The 19,338-nt window shown below is 36.4% G+C and overlaps 3 protein-coding genes across 3 annotated transcripts; all 3 read right to left on the minus strand.

The window, feature by feature from the left end:
- On the minus strand, positions 1-1,913 carry LOC125199932 (cytochrome P450 78A9-like). Its single transcript, XM_048097779.2, has 2 exons — positions 876-1,913; positions 1-752 (listed from the first exon to the last, which is right to left on the minus strand). The coding sequence occupies exons 1-2, from the start codon at positions 1,836-1,838 to the stop codon at positions 138-140; spliced, it is 1,578 nt and encodes a 525-aa protein (XP_047953736.1). The 5' UTR covers positions 1,839-1,913; the 3' UTR covers positions 1-137.
- A 6,896-nt stretch (positions 1,914-8,809) lies between these two features.
- Positions 8,810-14,387, minus strand: LOC125215905 (valine--tRNA ligase, mitochondrial 1-like). Its single transcript, XM_048117488.2, has 17 exons — positions 14,299-14,387; positions 13,910-13,972; positions 13,643-13,785; positions 13,491-13,563; positions 13,313-13,378; positions 13,149-13,232; positions 12,982-13,059; positions 12,791-12,874; positions 12,636-12,715; positions 11,862-12,222; positions 11,605-11,775; positions 11,314-11,513; positions 10,754-11,156; positions 10,085-10,348; positions 9,501-10,001; positions 9,231-9,428; positions 8,810-9,132 (listed from the first exon to the last, which is right to left on the minus strand). Exons 1-17 carry the CDS (start codon positions 14,368-14,370, stop codon positions 8,986-8,988), a joined length of 2,988 nt encoding a protein of 995 aa, XP_047973445.1. The 5' UTR covers positions 14,371-14,387; the 3' UTR covers positions 8,810-8,985.
- Positions 14,388-16,481: 2,094 nt separating this feature from the next.
- On the minus strand, positions 16,482-17,690 carry LOC125215907 (homeobox-leucine zipper protein HOX6-like). Its single transcript, XM_048117489.2, has 2 exons — positions 17,318-17,690; positions 16,482-16,892 (listed from the first exon to the last, which is right to left on the minus strand). Exons 1-2 carry the CDS (start codon positions 17,615-17,617, stop codon positions 16,683-16,685), a joined length of 510 nt encoding a protein of 169 aa, XP_047973446.1. The 5' UTR covers positions 17,618-17,690; the 3' UTR covers positions 16,482-16,682.
- Between the last annotated feature and the right edge of the window lie 1,648 nt (positions 17,691-19,338).

Genomic DNA, 19,338 nt, shown 5'->3' on the forward strand with positions numbered 1-19,338 from the left:
TTATACAAATACATAGTCATAAAATAATAATCCAAAAGTTACATCAAAATGCAGTGATGACATCACGCCACATTCAAATATTTATAGCAATAGATACATATATTCTCCAATATTGTCGCTATCATGATCCCTTTTCCTTAAACTTTCACTGCTCCAACGCCTCTATCCCGCCGGCGCCGCACCGCCACCGCCAGCGGCTTCTTCATTTCACAAGACAGCCTCATCTCCTCCGACAAATCCACGTCACCCGCTGCCGCAAAATCAAACTCATGCAAAAGCCTCGCCACCCAAAAGCTCACCGCCGTCATTCCCATTACTTTCCCCGGGCACGACCTCCGGCCCGACCCGAACGGCGCCAGCGTCATATCCGCAATCTCCGCGCCCAAGAGGAACCTCTCGGGCTTGAAGGTTAGCGGGTCGGGCCAGTTGTCTGGATCCCGGCATATCGCCCACATGTTGACCATAGCCGTGGTCCCCGCGGGGACGAGGTGGCCGTCCACCGTCGCGTCCCGGATCGAGAGACGGGACCACGAGAGCAACGGCCCGGGCGGGTGCAGGCGCAGGACCTCTTTGACGACAGCCGTCAAATAAGGGAGCTTCGTCAGGTCAGACTCTGCGACCTGGCGCGAGCTCCCGACCACCTCGTCCAGCTCGTGCTGCACCTTTGACTGAACGTCGCGATGCAGCACGAGCCTGGCTAGTATCCACTCCATCAGGACTGCCACTGTGTCTGTCCCTCTGAATATCATTTCCTGCATGACAGGATTAAAAAAATATTTATATAGTGATTTCAGTTCTCCTTTTATATTATTATATTTTTATTTGCTAGCACAGTATACAGTACAACACAGACATATATACTACTTTCTACTTACCCAGAGAAGTGAGATCATGTCGGGTTCCGACAACCGGTCGGGCCCTTGAAGCGACATAAGGACGTCTACGAAGTCATGATCTCCGTCTCGCCTCTCGTGCTCGGCCATGATCCGGCCCACAATCCGGTTTACCCGGGGCGCCATCATGGAGCACCGGAGCCGGATTCTCTGCAAGTCGAAATCCGACAAAAACGACAAGTGGTCGGACCAGTTGAGCCGGCCGAGCAAATCGTACCCTTCCTCCACCAACTCCCTCAGCTCCGCCGTCTCCCCGTTACCGGAATCAAGAACATACCGCCGCCCAAACACAGTGAACATCATGTTGTTAAGCGACGCCACCTTCAACACATCCCTCACTCGAACCACACCACCACCGTCTTCCATCACCGCCGCCGCCATCTGATCGCCAATCTCCAACCGCCTCCCGGCCGAAGCCCTGAGCTGCTTCGGGCAGAAGAGGTGGCCGGAGGCGATCCTCCGGAGCGTCGTCCAGTAAACCCCGTACGGGGCGAACCCCATGGACCGGCCGAACATCAGCTCGTAGGCCGACTCCTTCGCCGGCCGGTCCACGAAGGCCGACCCGTTCAGGATGTCACGTGCGACCTCAGGGTCGCACGTGACGACCGCAGGCGTCTCCCCTAGGCTGAACGCCATCAGGCGCTTAGCCTGGTGGGATTCAGCCGCGGAGGCCAGTCTGCGGTGGGCCAGGCCGGCCATGAGCGACATGCTGCCCACCACAGGGAGGCCTCTCGGGCCGGGGATGGCCCCGGCCCGAGAGAAGGGGCTCGACCACCGAAGGCGGCCCCAGGCGGAGCCGCCGGGGTGAGCCCAGAAGATGATGTGGAGGATTAGCCATGATAGGAAGAAGACAAATGCCAAGATTATGGCGTTTGAAGGAGAGAGGGATTTGCATTTGGAGACTAGAGTTATGAGCCATAGATTGTCTACGTGTGGTTTGATCATGTTATGTTTTTGTGTGAGAGAGATAGAAAGAGATATGCAAAGAAAGGAGGAAAGTTTGATTGCTTTTGAAGCTTGCTACTTGCAACATGGTTTATATAGAGAGAGATGAGTGTGCTTCGGATTTCACTTTTTTCTACTTTTGAATTAATAAGTGTGTGTTTTTGTATGAGTGGTTGAAAAATTATTACTCCTTTCATATATATACAGTATAAAGTCTAATTTTGTTATTTCGATACTACTTATTAAATTATTATACTATTCATAATCCTATATATTACCTTAATGGACGTACGATAAATATTTTAAAATAAAATTGATATCGAAAAGTTGAACAAAATAGTTGGAATATTATTAATTAAAAGTTCGTACATCTATAGTTGAGGTATTTATTTTGGGTTAGGAATGTATAGTTAGTTAAGTGGAGTGAAAATAAAAGAGAAGAGAAAATAAACTAGATAAATGAATTGGAAATAAAGTAAGAGAGATAATAGTAAATAATTATAGAAAAAATTAAAGTAAAAGGGATTAAGGGTTTTCTTTGCCATAGAAACTTAACTATAGTTGGCCACTCCAAATAGAAATACGACTCACTACAGTGAGACACGGAGCATTTCACCATGAATAGTGGATGAAACAATATGGAAAAAATATACTATTAGTTGTAAAACAAGGGTGGTATATAAAGCCGAGTCTCATACTTTCACTTGTTTTTTTAACTCACTATTTTTATAATTCCATGTCGAGTCAAAATGGGACTAAATATCGATGACAAAGGAAGTAGTTACCGGAAAAGAACAGCGCCGCCATGGGCAACAACAGAGGGAAGAGCAAACTAAAATTAAGGATAGTGCGTAGGGGCACGCACCAATAGGAATTGATAACGTGCGACAACCAAAACCTTAATGCGACAGAAGATGCCTTAAGCCATTAATTAATTAATCAAAATCTTATTATTTGTTAATAAAGTGGTGTTTTTGTTAATTACTTATGTATGGATCAAGATCTGTGAGGTCACTACTTGCCTCTGCCTTTCTTATTAAACCGCACCTAATTTGGCATTACCACTTCCACTCTGCCAATATTTTTTTCCACACATAGAGCAATTTGATGGGAGAATACTAAATATAATTAGATCGAACTCCAACTAGCTTTTAATTTATCCATAAACATGTTGTCATCTTTTAGCCAAGAGGATTAAGCTGATGGCCTTGTTTACTTAGTTTAATCTAGTTGGTAAATGTCCAAGTTGTTGAAACAGAAATATAATAGTACTACTAAAGTTATGAAGACTCGATAGGGATGCATGACTAAATTGGAACCACAGATTCAATAGTAACTGGATTGATGATTCCAGTTTTTGAAACGTAACCACTTCTCTCGAGCTGAGCGGAATCAATATACTAGTTCTACTAGTCAAGTCTCAAAATATTTGGAAACGTAACTAGTGGATAATCGTACTCGTAACAAGAAAAAACTTGAAAAAGGGGAACATTGAGGAAAATTAGTGAAAAATGCGTAAAATCGACCGTTTTGATTCCAAAAGACTACCATTTCCTTTGTCACGCTAGTTGCGGTGCCAATTTTTAAATCGGAATCAGCGATTCTGAACTGGAATTTGACGATTCTTGAACCGACGACACCCGTGTGACTAGGGCAATAAATATTGGGAAATTATTTTGAGATATATTTCTCAACATATTGGGAAAATAATAAAAGGTGAAGAAATTTACTTAGTTTGTATGCAAACCTTTTATTTTATAATTAAGTATATCAATAAATAGTCTTCCTATTGTACCAATCCAAGACAAAATATAATTATACAACTATTAAGGAATGAACATGATCGGTCAGTGATTGAGGACAGTTGAATAGGGCAATAAATAGAAAGAAACAAACCAAATTGCCAACATATGAAGGTGAATTAAATTAAATGGGACCCCATTACTTAATTTGAAATAAAGACCACAAAGCAGTTGACGACCAGGATTGTGTGGTTGAATGAAGAATGATTCCCCCACCGTTGATCGTTCAACTGTTGAGGTACACATCACACGTACACACAAACATCAAGATCTTTCAAATATTGACCTTGGTCTCCCTCTTGTTTGCTCTTTCTAAGTCTTCATTTCAATAGCAAATGTGATATGTGGGTTTTCTGTTTCTTGATATTTTTGGCTACTAGTGTTTGATTTCTCAAATGGATGATGATGGGAGGTAATGTCGGGATGTGGGTTGCCTCTTAATTGCTCATGTTTTCTTGTGTTCGTCAATTTCTTTTTTCATATGCTAAGGACGCCAATCGGATCGACTTGTTTGCTTGGATTGTAAGACTATTCAGGTACGAGTCATCAGGGTTAGAATATTTTCGGGTTATAAATGGTCAATTCCAACCCTGAACTTTCGAATTTCGGGCGGCTAATCTGTTGGACCCATCGGGCTCGACAAATTTTATAATTTTTTTAGTTATATACTAATATTTTTGTTGATAATTTTATATCTATAATGATAGAAACTAATAGTAGTTTTAACTTATAGAGTGATGATAGTACATTTTTTCCTAAATAAAGAGTACTAATAATGTTAAAAAATGAATTAAAAACTATTTTTACATATCTAAAAATAATATTTTACTAATCCTAAATGTTTTTAAAAAATAATGAAAATTGAAAACTAAATAATGAAAATTAAAAAGAAAATAGCAAATGTGATTATGGAGTCATGAAAAAATTGTTCTTAAGACTATGGAATTTGAATCCCATCCAAAAGACTCCATCTGTTGCATTCCTTTTTGGAGTTTTGTATAAAAAGTGAATTGATGATGTCCAGGTTGCATAATTTGGGTATAAAATTCAAACATGGATAATCACAAACATAATAAGAAATTATCCCAAAATTAAACCGTAATCAACATGATTACTCTCCTTCAAATTATTTTTGCATCTTTTTTGCTCCTAACTTCAACCTTTCACCATTTTTCCCAAGTGTGTTGGTGTTATATTTTTGTGTGTAATTGTACTATTTAGCTAACAATAATTTTAATCTTTAACTCTTCAATATTCAAGAGATGAGTCAGAATAGTGCTAGGATTTGTTCACAAGTTTTGATGGAAAAAGATAGTGGATATCTTTGTGTACCTAATGGCTAATGGTAATGCCTCATGATTTAATGATCTAAATTATTACTATTATTATTATTGAAAGTTAGATGAAAGAATATTATTCGACTCCCTATCATGATGTGCTACTTCATGACATCACAAAATAAAAGAATTAAACTAATTAAGGGGGCATATTCAAATTAAGATTGGCATTTGGCTCTTTTTCCTTAGATATGATTCTTTTCTAAATAATTTAATAAAATTGTTCATTTTAATACAAGGATATGCGATATTTATTTATATAAGCATCAATCATGCACTACTTACTATATTAATTGAATTTTTAGGACCATACCCACAATATATATACACTAATACATGTCTTTTTCCCAGCAATTAATTACTTTCCCAATGATTCATGGTTGCAACTAAATTATTCATTACAATATTTATCAGAAACTTTAGTTTCAAGTGGGATTTCCAACGACGAAAGGAAATGGATTTGTTCGTGAACTAGAATAGTGGATAGACTTCTTAATCCAACATCTTTTTGTTTGTAAAATTAATCAAAGGGATTCTAGGAATTTTGTAATTTAATATCTAGACTTGATTAGACAACTATAGAAGAAAATTCATGTCATATACGTATATATTTATAAAATAAATGAGTTCCCATGATATATCCGAGATCTACAGAAGGGTAAAAAAGTAAAAATCATAATCCAAAAAATAGACTCAATTGATGGTTTATTATTTTAGCATAACACTTCTTTGAGTAGATGTGTTAATAGGTGTACTTATCAGTTGGTTCGGTTATAACACATTATTAAATCGTCTCTATGATTACTAGTCATGAAAGCTAGAATCGATCGATGATCCAACCACATCTATAATTATCGATATGATTTAGTGAGAACTAACCGTTTCGGTTTCCTACCCATTATTATTGTTGTCCTTTATAACCTACCAATTATCGTTGTTATTAAGGTACACCAAAACAAATACTATCAGGAAGATATGACAAATATAAACTAAGCATATCATGATACAGAGAAGATGTAAAGTATGATACAAGAGATGACTAGACAATTACCACTGACAACATCATAGAACAAACAAAAGATGTCATCTAATAAAAGAGAACACAAACAAAATACTATCAAATAAAGACAAGACTAGAAGCAATCAGCAACACAGAACAACAACACATTCGAAACAGCACAACTCCATCTTCTTTTCTTGACGTGTTCATCAAGGGCGACCCGATTATAGGTCATTGGACGACCATGATCGAGATCCCCTTGACTTGAACTACTAAAACCAAGGTCATGTTTTTTGTCAAACATATGATAATAGATGTACTCAATGATCATAAACCATTTATTTGTGCAACCTTATCATCATCTTGAGTTAGTTTCCAAATTCATCATAGCCTCAAACCTTTCTCAAGGTAGAGGCACAGTTGCATAGAGTAAATTCTATAATCAAACAAACAATAATCATCTCCATTTTTAATGGATAAAGTGAAACCTTAAACATAGATTCTTCATATATGTGAAACAAGATTTATTTAATTGAAGTGGCTTGCAACTTGTCACACAAAGCCACTTGTTCTCATTCAAGAAATGATTGGATTCGATGCCATGATCTTACAAAATCATCTTTGTGGCTGATTTTTAGGTGTAAAGATTCTCACTATAGTTGTTTTTTTCGACAATTTTATTCTTCAATGTGTTGATATAAGTGAAGAATAATTTGTGTAGTTTAATTGTGGAGTTGAGGTTGATTAACCCTAGCGAAAACACAGGCTTTTTTTGGAGTATCTTTAATCAATTTCAACACTTTATTAATGGCTATTTAATCTAATTAGCCTTTATTTGCCACTTAATCTTTGACTAAAATAGTTATTCTTGTTTTTATGATAAAAAACTGTGCATTTCCCCGCCTATGATTCTAGTATGATGATTGATGTTTGGACTCAAAATCTTAACCTTTCCTCTTTGGGTAAATTTCTCGAAAATATCTCGTTTCGAGGTTATCCATAGCCCTTGAGCAGTAATAGTAATACCTTGACTATAATCAACTTACGCATTTTTGAATACTACTCACAATCCTTGAACACGAAGAAATTAAGCACTTACACTATTCACCTATATATTTTTTAAATTTTCTTTTCTTAAATTTTCAATTCTATAGTATTAATTAACAAATAAAAATTTCAATAAAATCAAAATTATATACTCAAAATAAATAATAAAATAGATAATTGGAAATTGTGAAATGGGTGTATATACAGACAAGAAAGATGACATGTGAGGAGCTCTGATTGTGCAACAAAACGGGTGCCCTTACACTGATGGCGGGTAAAGCTCGCAGTGTATGCTTAAATAAGAGTGTGGAAATTGGAAAAGCAATGATGCTTTAAAGCTTTTGATTCCGAGACAATTATATTTTTTCTGAATAATTCTTGATTAGTATTTAGAGCATATATGTAAGAAATTTAACCTTACAAGGAACGAGTGGATGTCTTATGACTCTTATTTATCAAATTATATGGTTTCAATTCTATAATCACATTCAATATTTTGAGGAATAATTTATACTTGTAAATAGTACGACAGTGCCGGTTAATATATGTATATAGAAAGGTTGTTATTAAAAGCTACTGAGAATAATATATAACAAAAAATTCCCCTATATCAATATTTATATATGTCTAAGTTGACTAGAAAGTCCACGCATGATATAGTCGAGGTCAAATTAGTGTCGTCATTAAGCTATTTTATTTTAATAGTACTATATGTTAATAATGGCTATAAGGAGAGGCAAACCGGCAATAGCATCTTTCATTCAAATTATTGTGGGTATTTTATTTTGGAAGAATGAATAATTTGTATCACCCCTTTGCAAGTGGACAAGTGAGTCTTGTATTATCAATTAATTATTTTGTGATTAAGGTAAGTGAGTTAATTAGTTTATTTGTTTTAGTTTGGACATAATTAAAAAACAAGGGGGATTTGAAAAAGAATAAGCCGGAATTTGAATCAATACGATTGTATATGAATAAATGAAGATTCATTATTGATCGCATTTAAAAAAAAAAGGTACTAGCTAGTGTAAGTGCAGTAAATTGCGTTTACAATAGTGGATTTAAGAAACGAATTCTTTCAGATCAGACAGAGTGAAAAAAGTACTCATAGTCATCTGGCGTCGGAATGCAGGGGAGATATCGCGATTATTGTTGGCAATGGTTAATGGATGGTTAATGAAGAACATAAGTGAACCCCAACTCTGATTATTTAAAATAGAGTTTCGCGCTGTAGGGCTTGCGATAGCTCAAAAGTCAAACTACTTTTCCCCTTCTTCCTCTCTCTTATTTTACCAACTTTTATTTTCCTCTCTCATACTTTACCAATTCTTTTTTCTTACTTTATCAATTGTGCATTAAAACTTGTGTCATTTTAAAAGTTTTTATTTTTCAAGGACAAAATAATTATTTTATAATATATTTATTAAAGTAGTACTCTCCTATCTCACTAGTCACTATAAGTGACATATTTTCTTTTTGGGATGTCTCTCTAAATGACACAATTATTAAAATAGAAAGTGTCCCACCATATTAGAGAGAAAGAATTTCTAAAATTAAAAAGTACATATTCTTGTAAGACACCAAAAATAAAAAAAAGTGCATATTCTTGTGGGAGGAATTGAGTATCACGTAGTATTTTAAAATATTTCTATGTTACTACTACTATAATACATTTAGGTTATGTTCTTATAATTTTTTTTGGTATATCAAATAACTTCATTTGTTATTCTTGACAATATCATTGTACATATTTTGTTACAAAAAAATAAAAATAAAACTAAAAAATGAATAAAATTAGTGACTCATAAATAAAATTAACATTTCTTGTAATATTTTACGCATTGATTGGTATAAACAAAATTATGCTTCCGGATCAGGTAGGAGTATTTGGGTTTGTGAGAATGTGTTAATTAATTAGTTTTGTCTTTCCATTTTACATATTTATATCTAGAGATGAAATTTCAGTAGCCAGCAGCACAAGTCATCTTCTTCAGCTTTCCAAGTAGAGCTTCGATGTTAATGCTTCCTTTTTCGAGGAAGACTGAGACAGATTCATTGACTAGTTCCACCAAGTAACCCACTGGAACCTCATCATCCTCACTCAACACCTAAAATTAGCATAGTTTGGAAGTCAAGTAAAAGGTAATACCGTAATAGAAAGAAAAAGATAGATAAAATGTGGTAAGAAAGAATAATAATTGCATACAGTCAGAGATGATAGCTTGGCAAGAGTAACAATCTCCATTTCATGTCCCTTGATGATACCATGTGCCTCATTTGTGTGGCAATGAACAATAGCTGCTGGCCTCACTTTTGGTGGCAAAAGTGATTTAAGAGACCTTACTGATTTAATCGCAGAATTGATCGTATCCATCTGCGACTCCACCTCATCATTCGTCCAGCTCTGACATTTCAAGGGAATGAGTTATTTCATAAAGATTGACAAGAATGAGCAAAGTGTTAAAAACGATGTTACCTTAACAACGGATGGATATTCCGATATCACAATGGATTCTTTTCTGGCAGAATCTATCTTGGAGGGAAGACGCTGCCACAGGTCTTCTGTGATAAAAGGCATAAACGGATGGAGCAGCCGTAAGCCACAATCTAGGCACAGCCATAAGGTATCCTGTGCAGATCTTCTCGCTGATGCAAATGCAGGATCGCTGCCACCAAAATACGGCTTGATTACTTCAATGAAGACATCACACAACTGATACTTCCACCACGAGTACACAGCCGTGGCAGCATCAGAAAACTCATATGATTCCAGCGACGCAACTGTTTTTGATATAGCTTTGTTCAACACAGACAGTATCCACTTGCAGCTAAAAGGCATGGAAGCTGGATCAATCTCTATTGGAGGGGTATAGTCATCTCCAAGTTTAGTCAGAGCAAACCTAATTGCATTCCACAGCTTATTGCACCACTCCCGATATCCCTCAACCCTCTGAATGTCCAGATTTATTTTGTCCGACTGGAAGGAAGGAACGTGAAGATAAGACTTTGATGAACAAGAAGAAAAAACAAGTTCAGATAAAGTAAAATATAAGTATTCACCTGAGCTGTATAAGAAACAAGAGCGAAGCGCAGAGCATCAGTGCCACATTCTACAATCCCATCAGGGAATTCTTTCTTTTGATGCTCTTTTGCAGTTTTGACTTCATCCTCTGTCAAGTTTCCTTCTTTAAATCTTTTATCCAGCTTTTCATGGAGTTCTTCGAGAGTTGCACCATTAATAATGTCGAGTGGATCGATACCATTTCCTAAGGATTTGGACATTTTGCATCCATGCGAGTCACGAACCATTGGGTGCAAGTAAACCTGAATGCAAGTAAAGAATGTTCAATAACTTGCATTTTAGCAATGAGGTCAACTTCTTTTACATACTATAAAACTAAAATGCCACAACACAGCACAGATTGCAACATAATTATATCGTTTAGTAACTCAAAAGCAAAAGTGCCAGTAAAACTGGTACATAGATCAGACGACCAGCAGGTTAACAGAACATTCAACTACGACACATAAATTCTTCTCTTTCAGTATCTACACTAATCACATAACAGAACTCATAATTATGAAATGAACAAAATTGCACCATAATCCTTCTAGGCTGAAAAAATAGGTTTAGGCTGGCACAAAAAGAATCCGCCTTAGCAACGTATACAGAATTATAATTTTAAAATTTAAAGTTCAAACATGCAGGAAAATAAGAATGCTACAAACCTTTGTAAATGGTAGATCACCTCCTAGCTTCATACACATCATCACCATACGCGCCACCCAGAAAAAGAGAATATCATGACCAGTTTCAAGCATGCTTGTTGGATAAAAAGCTTTGAGATCTTCAGTTTCGTCTGGCCAACCAAATGCAGATAATGGAAATAAACCAGAAGAAAACCAGGTATCTAACACGTCTGGATCTTGGATAAGCTGGAACTTCTTCCCAGCAAACAATCGGCTAGCCTCCTCCTGAGCTTCTTCCTCTGTCCTGCAAACAACCCACCGATCATCGTATGCACCAAGCCCCTTGAGCTGATCATCTTCCAACTCCACATACCACGCTGGGATACGATGGCCCCACCAAATCTGCCTTGAAATGCACCAGTCACGCATGTTTTCAAGCCATCTATGGAACACGGGATATCATTAGAAGCTAATTTTGCATAAATGTTAGTTAATCAAAAGTTTAAGCGCAGCACAAAGCAGGGAGGAAATACATCAACTATAAAGGAAAGGTGAGAAAACTTAAGGCTTCAAAGACTATTATCAATTCTCAAAAATACCTCTGCCATTCAGCAAGATATTGTTTCGGTAAGATCCCTAACTTTGGAGTTGTACAACCAAAAACAGCATTCAGACCATCCTCTGCCATGCCTTTGCAGCTCAAAAACCACTGGGGCTTTACAAGGTATTCCACTACTTCATTGCTTGTTGAACAAATTTTAAGGCACATCTCATTATCTTTATCACCTCTATGAAGTCCCTTGATTGCAAATAGAGCTAACAATCAGCATAATTAAAATAAGGGCAACTACTTCAAGTAATGCTTAATAAAAAGTGAAGTGTAGGAGTACCTTTTCTTTTAAAGCTTGGATCATAGCCACACGTGCCTTAAAACGTGGCATTCCTTCAAATTCTTCACCACCATTGCTATTTATTTTCCCATCATCAGTGAAGATAGTGATGCAGTCGAGATCGTGGCGCTTGCCAACTTCATAATCATCAGGATCATGGGCTGGAGTTATCTGCAAAATATCACGTCCAAGTACTTCTCAGAATATGAACTGAAAATAGAAAAGAAAGTATTATTAGCAGAAACTGTTCTGCTCACCTTAACCGCACCAGTCCCGAATTTCATATCGACAAGGACACTATCACAAATTATTTTTAGCTTCCTTCCATTGAAAGGATGAACAGCGAATTTCCCATGAAGATGCATGTATTTTGGATCCTCTGGATGTATTGCCACAGCCGTATCCCCAAGCATTGTTTCCACTCGAGTAGTTGCCACAACAATCTCACCCAAATCCCCTTCCAGAGGATAAGCAAATGAGGTCAGAACCCCAAATTCGACTTCAGTTTCATACCCATGAACCGGTCGCAGTGTTCTCTCTTTGATATATTCGTCTTTTAACTCAGTCTTGGATATTGTTGTTTGCATACGACAGTCCCAAGCCACCAGACGTTTATCCCTAAAAAGAATATTGGATGAGAAACTTTAAGAAAGGGGAACAAATAAACCACCATATACCAGACAACTGCACAACAACACAGAAACACCAAAGAACGATATAAAAGTATTGACGAATAGGTAGTAGTTGGAGGACGAAATGCAACAAAAATTTGACTAATCACGGGGTGTCTTGTCCATAAAAGTGTCAACTAACCTCATGCTATAACAGCAAAAATCAATTATCCATCACATTGCACAGTTATCAAATGCAAGTGCATGATTTAACTGATCGAGAATGTGTCATCCATTATAAATAAAAATCTCAAATATGAGGATATTGGTCTTCACAAAATTAGGCTTCCAAGAACACAAGGAAAGAAACTATCTCAGATCACAAGAAAATTGAAACATTGCATTTAAGCATGAGCATACCTATATATGAGACCTTCCTTGTGAAGTCTTATAAAAGACTCCGTGACCGCCCTTGATCTCTTCTCGTCAAGGGTAAAACACTGTATAGAACAAGATATTAGTTCCACTTTAAATCTCTGCCTAATCAAATATGCAATGATGATCCAAATTATCACCTCACGTGACCAATCAAGAGATGCACCCAAGCGGTGGAGTTGCTTTAAAATTGTGCCCCCATACTCGTTCTTCCATTTCCAGACCTATTACCACATTTAACAAGTAAAAGAGCATAAATGAGATAGCCCTGGTTAGAGGATGCTGCAAATTACCAAAATTATATTAAATGAGAATATATGAAAGAACTTACTGCATCTACAAATCTTTCACGACCAAGATCATGCCTTTCCAATTCCTGTTCCGCCTTAAGTTTCTTTTCCACAACAACCTGCATTGGAATCGGTGATTGGCTCAGCAAGTTTATGACAAAGTAGACCACGGATATATTAAAAGCTGAAATATATCCGAATGAACAACCTGTGTAGCTATTCCAGCATGATCCATACCAGGCACCCACAATGCATTGTACCCAGCCATCCGCTTCCAGCGAATAATGGTGTCCTAGAGGAAAAATGTGCTTAGAAATCAAACATTTCAAATAAATTAATGACATGATAATTAATCAATTGCCACTTGAAAACCTCAATAGCAGCAGTAAGAGCGTGGCCAATGTGAAGGGCCCCAGTAACATTAGGAGGTGGGAGCATCTGCATTAGGATTAAATGTGTATTAAAAGAACAGTTGAAGTACTATCAGCCATGAACAGTTAATTTGAATTTTGAAAATATGTTACTGCCCAAAGGATGTGCAGAAACTTACGATGACAAAAGGTGGTTTGGAGCTTTTGGAGTCTGCCTGAAAGAATTTTGACTTCTCCCACCATTCATACCACCTAGCAAGAAATTTGGCAATGATGAGACGGAAGACTCTCATATTTAGCAACAACACTAGATCAATAATCTATAGCTTACGATTTTTCAACGGTCATTGGATTATAACTCTGTGGCATCTGGTCAGAGAGTTTTTTCTTTTCACCCAGAGGTGTCTCTGGGTCAACTTCCAGGGGATTTACCTTCTGTGCTTCTTTTTTTGCATTTTTTGAAGGTTGTTGTTTCTGGATTTTGCGAGAAATCAAACACAAACACGCAAAGCATGAGTATCTCTAACAAACACAAACGTATATGATAATCAAGTAACATAGCTATACTGGTTTGGGGCAGAATGAAGTGAATTAGCACCTGATGCTTCGCCGCAGCTGCTTTTTGAGCAGCTTTAAGTTTCTTCAACTCCTTCTCTCTAGCCTACACTCACAATTTCATAATTACTTAATCTAAAAACAAAAATACAATCAATCATTCCTATTTCCAACGAAAAAACAGAACCAGGAGAAATTCTGAGCCTATGATTCATGAATTCGACATATCGAAATTAAGAATTCAATCAAAACTAGAATCGTTCCGATTTTCAGCTCAGATTTCACAATCAATCGCACCAAAAACAAAACCAGGAAGATACATAGTTCAGAGCATTTGAATTTAAACTCGAAATTATGAGGCTAGGCTGCACTACAACGATTCTAAAATCGACATAATATTGCAATTAATAGTAAAACAAGCGATGCTCTAACCTTTCCTTCTTTCTTCAACTTCCTCTCAAGCTCAACCAGCGTCGGATCAGAGAGATCATGCCGCGGATCCATTGTTGTGAGATAGCAGCTGCTCTAGGGCTTTGATCATGCAGAATAAGAGCGAATCAATTTATATAGCACTCCCGCTAAAACTTTCCTTATTATATTATACTTTTATTTTTAATTTTTACAATAAAAATTATTATTTCCTCCTTTCCATAAAAATAAATCACATTTCCCATTTTAGAGTTTCTCAATTACATAAGTGCTCTATTTTTTTCACAACATTGGGTTTTAATAACAATATGTAATGTCGATATTTTAAGCAGACAATCGAAGTTTTATAAGACGGTCTACAAATTGTCTCACCTCACTATTTTGATACTCACTCCGGTCACGAAAAATAGTACTCATTTTATCATATCGGGTGGGGTGTCAACAAAAATTAATCCAATTTATAAAAGTTTGAAATTTTTGTCTCATATTTTACCTATTTTTTTCTTACTTTACTAATTTGTCATTAAAATTCGTGTCATCTACAAATAAGACTATTTTTCACTACAAAAAACTCACCGATCAGTGGTCACTAATTAGTGAAATTTCTTCATTAACAGATTACACACGTATCAAGTTTCGGCAGATCCGTCAATAATAAACTTGTCAGTAAAAAGTTTTAAGTGACGGATTTTTCCGTCACTAAAGTAACTATGACGGAACCACATGCGACTGCTTCGGATTAACGACAGATAAATCTGTAACTAATTAGTGACTGACACTTTCAGTCACTAATTCTGTGACTAGTTGTTGAGCTATTAGATGCCGTCACTAATTCCGTCACTATTATGCGTTTTTTTTTTTTTTTTTTGGTGTTTATGGACGAATGGAGTATGTAGAATGTTGAACATGTGACTTTAAAAGTTACCTTAAAGTAAGTTTTATTTGCATCGGAGTTGGTATGGTCATGACATTAGGGGATTTTAATTTGACATGACAATTGTTTATTTGCTAATTTTGTGATTTTATGTAGTGGTAGTTGAAAACGGGTGTTGAATATTAATCTATTGTGAATTATGCAAATTATTTTGCATTAGGTGTACAAACATGGGCATGATGAGTGTGGGTAAGCTAATCTACGATTTAACTTCGAATTAAGATTGTGTGTCGTGATTAGGGCTGTTTTAGATTGGTCTTTTTTAGTTATGTGCGACAAATAATATACACTTTGAATCAGTACAATTGTATATGAATAAATGAGATTCATTATTGATGGAAATGAAAAAAAATAAAGAGTAGTTAGTGTAAATGCAGTAAATTGCATTTACAATATCTAGGAAACAGATTCTTTCGTATCAAACAGAAAGAAAAGGTACTCATAGTCATCCGGCATTGGAATGCAGAGGCGATATCACGACTGTTGTTGGTAATTGTGAATGGTTGGTTGATAGAGAACAGAAGTGAACCCCAACCCCGATTGATTAGAGCAGAGTTTTGCATTGTAGGGGCGGCGATAGCTCAAATGTCAAACTTACTAAATTTTCCTGCCCTCGTGACCAGCGGTGGGATCAGTTGACCCCTCTGACCACGCTTGCTAGAGGTATACTTCGGTCTTGCTCAAAATAAATGGTCCTAATCCACTTATAAGAAATTTATTTGTTTCTATGAGAAGGTTTTAATGGGCCTAGTTAGTTCATGGCCCATACCTTATTTAATTGTCACGGATATTGGGCCTGCAATAATCAGTTTTATCTTCCTGCTCACCGATATCATATTTCAGTTACTCATATTTTTTTTTCTTATTTTTTTTATTGTTTAGATTGCTACATAAAGTGCTTAAGCATTTGGAGTTAAGAACTAACTATATTCCATATCTTTGTGAATTTCATATTACATGTGGAATAACATTAAAATCAAAGTGGGAGATTCATATTTCCTATTATACCTTAAAATCATATTTCATTCCCTCCATAGTCTATACAGACCAAAGCCCTATTTATACCTCAGCCATAAGTAGGATAGAGAAATCAAATTGCGGAGCATAATTAATTGCAAGAAACACTAAGAAGCTCGGTCCAGTTCTGATACGTCCCGCAACTTCAAAAATTAATTTGTTCGCAATCATCCCTCCACGAAATGTTTTGGTGATAAATACGTAGATATCACCGCTAAACGATGTCATCGATTCATGAAGAAAACATCGGCGTTTGGTTGAAAAACACAATCAATATATTACATGTACGCAACTGGATATTTTTTGTCTTGCGATAATTTGCAAACAAATCAAAACTTCCTGGGTTTTTTGATTAATTCTTAGAGTTACGACACATACCACAATTTGACAAAATTTCATGAGTTTTCCGACAATCTGCACGTATAATGAATCGAAATCAAGACCAGAAACCCAACCACTGGCAGCTACTTTGATCCATAACAACATCATCAAAATCAAGACCACCCCAATCCGACGCCGTATCCACCATCCTCATCATCATCTCTTCCTCCTCCACCATCCCAACTCCCTCCTCCTTCACTTCAAACTCATTCTTCCCACTCTCCGATTCTCCATCGCTCCCTCCCTCCCCCTTCAACTTCCGCAGCTGTTTCACAAACAAATAAATCAGTTGACATGAGTTGATTCGGCTCGAATTTTAAGAAATATAGTAGCATGAGTTGAAAAAATCAGTAGAATATGATTCATACTTTTATTAATAAATTGTGAGTTAGGTGACTCAGTAGAACGTGTGATCAATTACCAAAAATTAGTAAAAAGTAAAAATGTTAATTAATCATGGAACGAATGTAAAAAAAAAAATTATGTCAAATCGTGGACGCAAGTAGTAACTAACTAACGAATTACCAAATATGATTTATACTTTTATAATAAAATATGAGTTAGATGAGTCAGTAGAACGTATGTCAGTTACCAAAACTAGAAAAAAGTAAAAATATTAATTAACTATGGATGGATAAAAAAAAAGTTATGTGAATTAATCGTGAATGAAATTAGTAACTAACTAACTACCTGATCGACCAACGACTGCTTCTCTCTCTTCAACGACTCGAACCGGTCGGAGAGGGCGTCGTAGCTCGCGGCCAGCGCGGCATACTCCTTCTCCACGTGCTTCGACTTCCACCGCGCCCGCTTGTTCTGGAACCAGATCGCCACCTGGCGCGGCTGCAGCCCTAGCTCCCGGGCCACCTCCGTCTTCCTCCGGGGCTCGAGCTTGCTCTCGGAGGCGAACATCGCCTCGAGGCGCCGGATCTGCTCGTCGCTGAACCGGCGCTTGTCGTTGCCGCTCTTGCGCGTGATTGGATCCGCCATGTGTTTGTGTGTATATTTGAGTGAAGGAAGGTCATCTCATGCTCTTGTGTTTTTGGGAGGATTTTTGGAAATGTTTACATGTTGAATTTATACTAAGGAGACGTGTACATATTTTCTTCTGCTTCCTTCGTTGGATTATATTGCCCACCACCACACTCCTAAGCAACTTAATTAATTGTAAAAAAAATAGTGAAATTTGGTTAGATTCTGGTCTGTTCAACAATTTTTAAAATTTTTTAGTGCAATTGTATCTAGATGCCCCTCGAAAAATGACACGTGGACATTGGAAATTTGAATAATTTTTCTAGTTTTTAAAATAATTTGGACTTTAATTAATACTTTCTAGATCTCATTTGTTGAGTTACAAACTAATTCCACATAGGATGAGTGAGAGAAGTGGAAGTTGTATATATTATTGTCCAGTTCCAAAAAGTTTTGAGAATAATTCAAAAATAAATTCGTGCAAGCTGATGATTTATTATATTTGAAATTATGAAATAAAAAAGTTGTGTTTTGTGCATCAAAAGATGAGAGTTATTGAATTTGATTGACTTTATGTTGGATAACTTCCCGATGTATTTTAAAAAGTGAAACTTATAATGTAATAACACAGTGATACATAAGAGCCATTTTGACGTGATATACTAGTGAACTTTTATACAAAATTAAAATAAATCTCAATTGTGATGGATGAATGTTAACATTGAATAGATGCAGTGAATGTGCAAGTTGGATAATAGTCAAAATCATCACTATGTTGTTTTTTCTCACATGGGTTTCAAGCTTCATCAAGTTTACAGGTTTGATATTGGTCAAAATCAGCGGGCTTTTTTGGAATTATTGTTGTATTTTTACTAAATTTTATTTTTATCTCGAAGTATCGTAAGGTGTAATTATAGCAATGGTGAATTCATGTGAGGTAAAAGCATTGACTAATACTACACTGATCCATGAGGGCTGAAAAACTCTATTGAATTAGGCATTTGGACGTTATCGTAGACCTTGGGGTAATTCGCTGGCATTCTGTCTCTGGCCACTCTTTTGGAGTAGTTCACTTGTATTCTTCGATCACTGTCATTATCAGCAACGTCCGCCATACTGCTTCTGCTTTACAATGTTGGCAACGATCTTTTTTTACTGTGTCCGACCCAACGAAACCTCTTTTCAAGGTTCACGGTGAATAGTTTGAAATCCACTAATATGTACTTACCCATTGATTATATGTGATTAATTAAATTGTTCCTAATAGTGAAGTGGTAAAAGATACTTAAGGGAATGTGGTAATGGCATGCAGATAGAGCCGACAACAAATTTACTCATGACGAAGGGAATTATTTAATGTTGAAGATGGGGACAATTGTTTCAAAGGGATACGTTGTTTGATTTTTATAATTTAATAATAAAACAAATACCTAAAATTAAATATTGTATGTGAATCACGTTGTGGATTGGGTCCCATGCTTCACTATCATGCAAATTTCAAAATTTTGCATTTAAACATTAAAATTACTTTTAAAGTAATTAATAAAAAATATTTTTCTTATAAATAAAAAAAAGAATGTTTTTGCATGAAATAGAGGGAGTCTTTTTTGTATGTTTTTGCTATGTTCTTCTTTATTCTTTTCTTTTTGATGAATTTCTATTTATGAGGGAGTCGTGCTGATTATTCTTTTCTACAATGGTCGAGTCTTGTTTTCACTAATTAAACTATAATGAAAACA

This window comes from Salvia hispanica, chromosome 3 (assembly GCF_029641045.1).
Source record: "Salvia hispanica isolate PSC_SH4W2 chromosome 3, Shi_PSC_v1, whole genome shotgun sequence".
Taxonomy (NCBI): Eukaryota; Viridiplantae; Streptophyta; class Magnoliopsida; order Lamiales; family Lamiaceae; genus Salvia; species Salvia hispanica.